A 9,330-nucleotide genomic window follows, 5' to 3' on the forward strand; every position below is an offset into this window, starting at 1 on the left:
GGCGGCCCACGGGCGCCGTGACCGGGCTCGGGGGCGGCCGTGTCCCCGCGGGGTCCCCGCGGTCTCACCGTGCCACCCGCCGGGAGCTGCCCGTGGCTGCGCAGGAGTTTCCATTGGTGGCAGCGTGTAATTTGTGTGCGAGCGGAGAACAAACCCTTTACCCCCAACTGTAATACACCGTGATGTGTGATCGACATTAACAAACACAATCCCACATTGCATTTAATTTAATTCCACTCTTCCTGCCCCGAGCTACAGCTCCCTTCATTTTCATTTTTCCTCCGAATTCCCACAACTCAGACCTCTTTGATTTCCAGGTTTAATTAACAATGCTCATTAAATGAATTTTTATTCATTTCTTTTAATATTACCCTGCCACCTGTCTTTAGGAGGCAAGGGCTGATCATTTATTCTAATGTATTTCTATTAAAGATGGTATTTAAGGGAGGGAGGAGGGATGTGCAGAGGTATAAGGGGCTGATCTATTCAAATCTCTGCATCCCCCTCAAATGCTGTTCAAGGACGCTGCTCCTGAAAGTTCTGTATTTATTTTCCACCAGATCCGTTTCATTCGCTAGCAAAAATTGGATTGGACATGCTGTATTTTGCAGTTATGTTCCAGTTCATTCTTAACATCCCTTGCTCGTCTAGTCCGTATAATGTCAAGTCTTTATTCGTCTGAAAGAGGTGAAACTGTGCAAAATCTGGGCGCGAAGGGCCGCGAGCCGGCCTGCGTGTGGGACCGCGGGGCGAACGGGAGGATGCTCCCCGGCGGCAGCTCAGAGGGAAGCCGTGGTTCCACCCAAAAATGAGACAGAGCAGAGGAAACCTGCAACACTGACAGACAAAGGGAAGGAAAAACAAAAGGCAAAGCTGCCCTGCTGCCACCAAGCATGCCAGGCAAACTGGGCTCGTGGCAATGCGGTGGGCTGGGGCAGGGGGCTGGGGCAGCCCCAGCCTGGTGGGGCTGCCAGGGGGTCGGCTCGGGGCTTCTCACCCCCCCAGCCCAGCGGTGCCCAGGAAGGGGACAAAGGACCTCGCAGCTGACAAGAGCGAGCGGCTGTGACCGCTGCTGGGGCCTGCGTGTGCCCGTGCCAAAGGCGAGCTCCGACCGTTCCTTTGTGCAGCCCCCAGCAGCTCCTCTGCCCTGGCACCCTCTCCACTGGGAGCACAAGCAGCACCTTCCCAGCCCTCGGGTCCTGCCCAGCAACACGGTCCGAGCCCTGCAAGCACCCGAACGGTCCCTGCAAGATGGCTGAGACCTGGTTGAGTCCCTCACTGCCCCATCCTCTCCATCCAGCGTTGCTAAGAGTGTTTTTGCCCACCTGGTGATGAGGGCGAACTAAAGCCATGGGCCTCCCATGGGCAGGAAGCAGCCAGTAGGCCACTAATGGTAATGATGAACAATTATTCGCTTTAACCTGCTGTCCTGACGCCCCAGGCAGGGCTGAGGACTCTCACACTGGGTGCTGCACACATGCTGTTCCAGCAGCTGCCTGGTTCCATTACTGGTTCAGCATGGCCAGAGCAATTGCTGGGGGTCATCTGAATACAGGATGCTAAAACACAGCTCTCCACTCCCTGCTCTTTAGGCCCCCAGTTGAAGGACCACGTGCACATCCAGCTGTGCTCACGTTTTGTTCTGCCAAGTGTCCTTCATGTCTGCTAACAGAATGCCATGATCGCGCGAGGGCCTCAACATGACAGCTGCCTGCTCGCCCCCCAGCTATGGGGAATGTTCGCGGTCAGTCTGGGCCACGTCTCCACCCCAGGGACCACTTGTTGCGTTCACACCCAAGCGAGAAATCTCTGAAAAACTGGTTTTGTAACAAAGGTCCCAGTACTCCTTCCCAGGGAGATCAGTGTGTATGTCGGCTCTTCCAGGAGCGTGCGAGGGGCTTGAGGCAGCAACCTCTGCTTTCGGAGGTCAGCCACGAAAATACCGGCGGAGCAGGGCAGTAGGGGCATGGAAACAAAAGTATGTGAGCACAGCTCCCTGCCCGAGCCAAAGATGGACTGGTTCTTCCCCAGAAGCCCGGCTCCCATCGACACCTCAGAGAAATGCTGGCTGCTCCTATCATTTCTTACACACACACCCCCCAGCAATCCAGGTGGGGAAGGAAGCTCCCTGCTGGGGGGCCGGAGAGCCAGGCAGGGCTTTGGGGAGAAGGACAAGGGCTCCATCGAGGGGTGCACAGGGAACGGGGCAGCCCTCGCCTCTCTGCTCAGGCATCCACCCTCACCAGCCCTGCTACATCTTGCAGCAAGAGGTTTGTGGGAGGGGGCCGCGCTTGGCTCCTGCAGTGCAGCAGCCAAATAACAACCTTATGAAATATTTAATTTTATTGCCAGTGCTTTTGGGGTGATATGAATAAAGGCCGTAAGAAAATGTATGCCATGGTCGGGTTTGCAAAGGCATTATGACATTTAAGCTGTCAAAGCGAAACAGAATGTACGTCTGCATCTCTGGGGCCTTATTCATCTTGTCCAAGCCATGGTGAATGATCATCTTGTTCCTGGAGAGCTCGCTCTGGTGTCGAAAATGCACTGGGAGATAAAGCACGGTTTGCTCTGGGTGTTGCTGGCTGCAATCCCACTCCGTGCTGGGATCTCAAAGTGCCGTGGAAGACGGGGGATGTTAGCTGATGCCATCATCCACCTTTCTTGCGCTAGCGGATCGATGCCCACAGATGCCAGCTGCCGATGGCAGAACCTGCGGTTGGGCTTCCAAAGCTCGTGGTGGCCGAGGAGTCACCCTGCAGCCTTTGAAGCCTCAGCCAGGCTGCTGGGGCACCATCTCCCTCGCGCTGGGCTGAGCCGCCTCGGGCACGCCGGGGCCTGCAGGCCGGCACAAGCAGAGCCAACGGAGACACCCGCAAGTCAGGAGGCCTCCGCCAGCTCCTGTGCTCTCCCCTCCTGAAGGTGCTGTGCTCCCTGTTGTTAGAGCCCAGGGGTCTCGGGGAGGGGAACCAGCCTTTTAGGGGTGCTCTGCCCAAGAATGTGTTTGGAAAGTGGTGTCGAGGGACAAGAGAGCAGTGATATTGCTCAAGGACCCCCAGCATCTACACAGTGCATCCCCTCTGGCATTCAGCCTGGTAACATCCCAGAGCAAGGCTGGTGTCTCACCCCATCCTCTGTCAGCCCATGGGCAGCCAAGAGGAACATGTTTTGTGTTATGCAAAGAAACAAGTATATGATGAGCCATCGGGGTCTCTGGGAGGGTGCAGCTCTGGCAAGGCATGGCCGGTCCTTCTCACACCTGATGGGACTTTCCACTGAAGAGTGGGAGAATGAGGGACAGGTGCTCCTCCCCAGGCACCTGCTGGTGGCCAAAATCCACTGCCCTAGGATGTGGTGAAGGATAAACTGGAGGACTTCCCTGGGCTCTTGGTTTGCTCCCAGCTAGCCTGCCTGGGAATTAAACACCAGCAGCCAAAGGCCTGCGGGTCTAGGACTGATCTAGTCTTGGATGGGGTCCTGCAGGCCCGGACGGGATCTCCGGTCGGGTGTTGTAGAAGCTCCTACTGCTGCCCGTGGGGATGAACGACGGCCAAGCCAGCGCCGCTAACCACAGCGAGCCCAGTGCAGCGCTGGGGGAGAGAGGAGAGTGCTCTCCTGCTGATACAGGTGCCTATCTCTCATTAGCACTAATGATAGCCTTTCATTAATGGAAAGCCCACACCCTTTGACCAGAGGCAGAAGAGTTTACGAGACTGAGAACAGTCGAAGGTAAAGCATTTGGGTGTTTGGATGTTTTTTCTGACAATCTGAAATGTGTTTCTGACTCGTCCAACGTATTGATGTTTCCCCGCGGTGCAGGGATGAGGTGTTCTTGGCAGGACGGGGAGACTCTCCCAGCCCACGCTCGAGCAGAGTTATGCTCTTTTCCAAGGCCAGGAGGCTCATTTGCTTGTTTGGCTTGCATCGCTTTCTTCTGGTAGCACCTACCTTTGTTCCAACTTGCATTAACTTTTCAGGGCTGAGCTGGAAAGATCAGAAAGATACTTTTCCTGAGCAACAGCAGACGCCTCCTCTGCAGTTGTGTAAGGCGTTTGCTTTGATAAAGCAGTGAGCTAAAAATACGGTATAGAGCAGGAATACACCCAGACTCAGCCCTCCTTCTGAGACAGCTCCTCGCTTGATTTTTCCCTCAATCAGAGGATTCCCCAGCATGAGTTCTGAGGGCAGCCAGGATCCGTGCCTTGGTCTGGCAGGAGAGCCGCTCCCCGGCGAGGCTGCGGCTCCCAACGAGCTCCTCGGCTGACACCTGGTGGAAAACCCTTCCCGGGCCCGGCTGCAGCCCGAGCAGGGAGCTCTGCTCCGGCCGCAGCCATCCTCCGTCAGAAAAACTCCGAAATACCACCCCGTCCCGGCTGCTCTTTGTGGGAGTTTTTAGGCTCAGGCTCACAGGATACCCGAGAGGTGGCAGCCCAGGCTGCAAAGCCAGTGGTACAAATGATTTATTCCCACTGTACATGTGGCCTTTCTCTTCCGAAAAGCAAACTACTCCTCGGTCTGCAGGGAGTCAGAGAGGTGTAATTCACTTATTTCTGCTTTCACAGTCTGTACCCAAAGGCTCTAAAGAGAGCCCAGGCCTTTGCAGGTTAAACCCCTTGCCTTGCAAGAGTGGAAAAATCCCGTCCATATATCCCATCCCTGCAGCGAGAGGGAGCCCGAGCAAATAAAAATCCCGGTGGCTGTGCCTTGTGCAGGTGTGTCACAGGGCAAAACAGGCAACAGCAAGTGATGCTGTGATGGTTTTCTAGGCATGAATTTGGGATGGTACCAGTTGTCGATATGAGCCGGGAGGGGGGCGGGGGGGTCATCCCACAGCATGGCAAAAGGGCCTTTGTGCATCCTCACACCAGAAGGGGACAGGTCTGTGCCAAGTTACAGAGTTATTCTCACTGCTATTGGTAAATATTAAAGCTTTTCCTGTTCCTGCTTTTTGCAGGCTTCTATGTGTAGTGCCAAGTTACTTTACTAACACGTGCAGGTCTCTGACATAAAATAAGGTGACATCCTAAAGGGCTTACTGTGACAAAATTGGGAGACTATGTTAAAGGGAGAAGCAGGCAACTTCTCAGGGCCCTGGGCAGAAATAAATCCCACCACCACAGGAGTTTGAAAAACAAAGCAACATAAAACGTCTTTAATAATAAAACAGTCTGGTTTTAAAAAGAAATACTGACCGAAGGTCAAGCAGGTGCATGTTGAAACGTTCTGAGGCAGCAACAGTTCTGCACATCAGGTTGTGGACAGTGCAAATCCCGCTGAGCTCTGCTGCATCACTCCAGTTTTATAAAGTTTGGTCATTCAAATGCTTTTTGTCCCCACCTGGCACCAAAGGGCACGTGAGAAATGTTGAACAGATCTTGTGCGGGAGTCTGGCTTCATTTCCCACACCAGGGTGCCGCTAGCTCTTCACTGCTCAGACAGACACTGTTCCAAAGCTGCCATACCATAAAGGTTGGCCCACTCCCTGCCGTGGTGTGACAGGATCACATCCCTGCATGGCTTGCTGGCTCTGGCCAGCTCTACTAACACACCCTGGAAAGCAGCAATGAGCTCAAAATCCACTGAGGCTGGAGCGACGCGAGCCAGTAACTCCGAGAGGCCTTCCAGCCACCGTGCCTGGAGGACAGCTTGCGGCAGCCAGGGAAAAAGCGGCACGCAGCCGGCCAAGGCCTGCATCCCCAGGAACCAGAGCTCACTGATGTCAGCCCAGGCACTCACGTAGGCAGGTGACACGGCCGCGGCCAAGCCGTCCCTACCAGGGTCTGCTTGGGCGGTGTGGGCCTGTGATAGGAAGCAAATGGCAGCTCTGAAAAACTCCTTGGCAGACTGTGTCCCCTGAAGAGCTGAAAGAAAAAGGAAATGAATGACTCAATACAGAGCTCGCTCGGCAAAGGAAGGACCCTTCGGTGGGCCTGTCTGCAGCAGGGCTTTCAGGGAGAGCAGAATACCATCCTCCTGCCCTAGAAATCTCTTAATCCCAGCACATCGGCCTGCTGAATTTTCTGCATATTCCTTGCTCCTCCAGGTTTTTGGTTTGGTCACTTTTCCAATGACAGAAACTGGACCTGTTTCCCTTGCGTTTGCTTTCTCCAGCCCAACCACGCAGACCCCAGTCTCTGCCCGTGCAGAGCAATGCGCAACTTTGCCAGTGGGAACTCTTCTTACCTGCCGAACTTGCAAGGGTCCTGGCCATCATCAGGCCCAGAGTGGCAATGTTGGCTGCTAGAACCAGGTGATCTTTCTGGGGCAGCAGAAGCGGAAGAGACTTCAGCAATATGTCCATCAAGGACAAAAAGGTTTTGTCCCGCCTAGAGAGAAAGCAAACCCTGAGACACGTTTCCTGAGCAGGGCCAGAAGCACCTGAAAACGTCAAGCTTAAATGCAGCACCAAAAAAGTAATGTAACTGGTGTTGAAAAAGGGATATCCCTTTTTCAGCACAGTGTCTTAAAAGATCCTGCAAGCTCATTGCACAATGCGCTCTCTTTCTTCCCACCGACAATCTTAAAGCAAGCTCCTACGGCTCTGTTACCTGATGAGGTCTGGCGCAGTCACAACCAGGTTAAGGAAAATCCCACACGCAGTCTGTAGACTCATTTCAGTGTTTGTCAGGGGAGTCAGCGACCTGGGCTTGGAGGTCAGTACCTCCCACTGATAGAGGAAGTACTCAGACAGCAGTGCTGGTGCCCCTTCTGAGATGAGGATGTCCCGGGGCCTGTCCTCTGCTGTTAAATGACAAAAGCCAGGTAGCAGAAATCTGGAAGGGGAAAGAAATTGGTAACATGAGGCAGAATGGGTCTAAGCCCTGCATTTACATCCAACTGGGGGGGGGAAAGAGTCACGGAATTGGCACTGCAGGGAGAACAGAAAATAGAAAAAGATTTGAGCAGGTTTGCGCTAAAATGAATCAACTCTGTGCTTAAAATACACACCTCAGGGCATCCTGGGGTACACCAGAGCCCTCAGTGCTGACCAGCTCTGGCTGGGGAAGACTCGCAGCTGGGCTACCCTCTTTGAAAAGCTTCTTGGCATAATGAACAAGGAAAGGCAAAAGCTCACAGATTTCCTGCTTGAGGGAGGATGTCTCTTCTGCCATCCAGGCTCCAAGGATTCGAACAGAAGCAAATATGAAAGGATCTTGTAGCTCCTCCTGTTTAACCTGCATGAAGAAGAAAGCAGACAGAAAATGACATGTTAGGGCTGCTGTCCTATCGAGCTACTGCAGGTATGAAAACCACACTGGGCCAAGAGGCACATGTTGCTCTACACAGCTATGGCCATGAGCTGCTGAGCACCCATGAAGCGTCTCAGTGAATAGCAATCAAAGACTCCCAGAGAAATCCACAAAAACATGCTCTTTGCTTGAGAGCCCTGCATTACCTGTCTCAAGTAGAATATTACAGCTCCAAATGCCTCCTCCATGATCCTCATGAGCTGCATTTTCTGCACCAATTCTAGCAGCGGTTTCTCTTCTCTCAGGCACTCCTGGATCCCCATCTCAATAAGGACATAGCAGGCCGTTACCACTTCTTTCTTCCCCTCCACCTCCAAGGGGTCTGGCTCCTCTAGGGTCAGGCGGACCTCCACACAAGCCAAGTTCACCAGCAAGGCCAGGAACTTACTTCCAGCACTCCCTGCTGGGATCCACTCTGACCCACAGGCCTGCACGAGGCAGGCAGCAAGCTTCAGAGCAGGGTCCCGCTGCGACTGGCCGAGTTTACTGCCCAAGATGTTAGCCAGCCCTTTGTAAAGTTTATGGAGGCACTCAGAGCCCCGTGAGTCCTGTGTGAGCGGTGGTGACAGGGGGATGAAGCGAGGCAGAACCTCACACAACTCAAATTTGGTCATGTCTTCAGCCTTGAGAAAATCATCAGAGAGCTTGCTCAGCACGGCCAGGAGGTGTGGAGCGTCTCTCTGCCAGCACTTCACCTCTGCTATGGCCAACAGCCCCAAGAGCAGTGTCAAGGCACGGTCAGAGCCGTAACTGCAATTCACGTAGGCCTGGCACAGGGCAGACACCGTCCCTTTGGTCACCAACTCTCTGGGACCCCTGGCAGTGGCCATGACAGCACTCAGGCACTGGTACACATCATCGATCATGGACGTGCTGTCTGGATTGCAAGGGGAAACCAGGATGTCATTGAAGGTTGGGATTTTGTTCAAGATCTGGGAATGACCAGCTAACTCTGGATCGGTGCAGAAACATGCTAACAGAGTAAGGCCCAGCGCCTGGAAGGTGTGCTCGGGGCAGCCCGCCGGGGGCTGCCTGGAGGTGAGCAGGCGATTTGGAAACGTGAATCCAATTGCGTCAAAGATCTGGCGACGGGTCTTGGCGTCTACTTCTCCGGCTCTGACCGCTTTGGTCACCTGTAAGGCAAACCAGGGGTGAGCGTGCAGCGCAGCAAGGAGCTTTGCTAAATTTACAGGATGGAACGGGGAAAATCAGAAGCCTAAACAACTTCCATGAGTACAGAAAAGTGAACCCCTGACCAGTGAGCTGGACACTCGGTCTAAGCGCTAATCCAGAGCTTTACCAGAGTGCTTCAAGCGTGCGGCAACGCCGACTAACCCTCAGCACACGCGAGCCAAGGCCAGGCTCCCTCCATTTGCTGACGGGAACACCGAGGCATCGCAGCACCTTGCCCCGAAGCTCCCAACGCCAGCCAGCCCAGCTACAAAACGCCGCTCGGGCTCTCTCCTTTCCAGAAGCGGGTCTCGCCTTCCCCCTCCCCGGCCCGTTCCTGAGGCGATGGCGCCGGCGGCTCCATCCCGCAGCCGTTCCTTACCAGGAGCAGGGCTGCGAACTGCTCGTTGTCATTTCTCGCCTCTCTGAGGACGGCGAGGCACTTCTTCAGCGTCGGGTTTCTGTCTCCGGAGTCCGAGGCCATGGCCCGGCGAGTCGGTTTGGCGGACAGGCACCCCCCGCCCCCGGCACCCACCCCGGGTTCTCTCAGGCCCCTTCCCCTTAGCGCTGTTCCGCCCGGGGTGGCCTCTCAACCAATCAGCGCGCCGCCACCGCGCCGCACGGCCAATAGCCTGCCGCCTTGTTGGGAAGTCCCCGAAGCCACCGCCTCCGCGCGGCTTTACGGGCAAGTCACCTGTAGCTGCGAAGCGTCCTCGCTCCGCCGGTTGCGGGGAGGGCGGTGCCGCCCCGCCCCGCCCCGCCGTGATCCGGGACAGCCGGCTCCGGAGCCCCGGCACTGACCGGAGGGTGCCCGCAGAGCCCGGTCCCGGTTCCGGTCCCGGTTCCGGTGAGGCCGGCTGTTCAGCTTCCGGGTGAGGGGTGAGCGGCTGCCCGCCGAGGCGCCGCCGCC

At 55.3% G+C, this 9,330-nt stretch overlaps 1 protein-coding gene across 1 annotated transcript; it reads right to left on the bottom strand.

The window, feature by feature from the left end:
- Positions 1-5,214: 5,214 nt before the first annotated feature.
- Positions 5,215-8,964, bottom strand: NCDN (neurochondrin). The gene is made up of 6 exons (XM_010575988.1): positions 8,803-8,964; positions 7,397-8,383; positions 6,949-7,175; positions 6,549-6,773; positions 6,184-6,326; positions 5,215-5,861 (listed from the first exon to the last, which is right to left on the bottom strand). Exons 1-6 carry the CDS (start codon positions 8,902-8,904, stop codon positions 5,425-5,427), a joined length of 2,121 nt encoding a protein of 706 aa, XP_010574290.1. The 5' UTR covers positions 8,905-8,964; the 3' UTR covers positions 5,215-5,424.
- Positions 8,965-9,330: the final 366 nt, after the last annotated feature.

Source organism: Haliaeetus leucocephalus, unplaced genomic scaffold (assembly GCF_000737465.1).
Source record: "Haliaeetus leucocephalus isolate CR32 unplaced genomic scaffold, Haliaeetus_leucocephalus-4.0 Scaffold517, whole genome shotgun sequence".
Lineage (NCBI taxonomy): Eukaryota > Metazoa > Chordata > Aves > Accipitriformes > Accipitridae > Haliaeetus > Haliaeetus leucocephalus.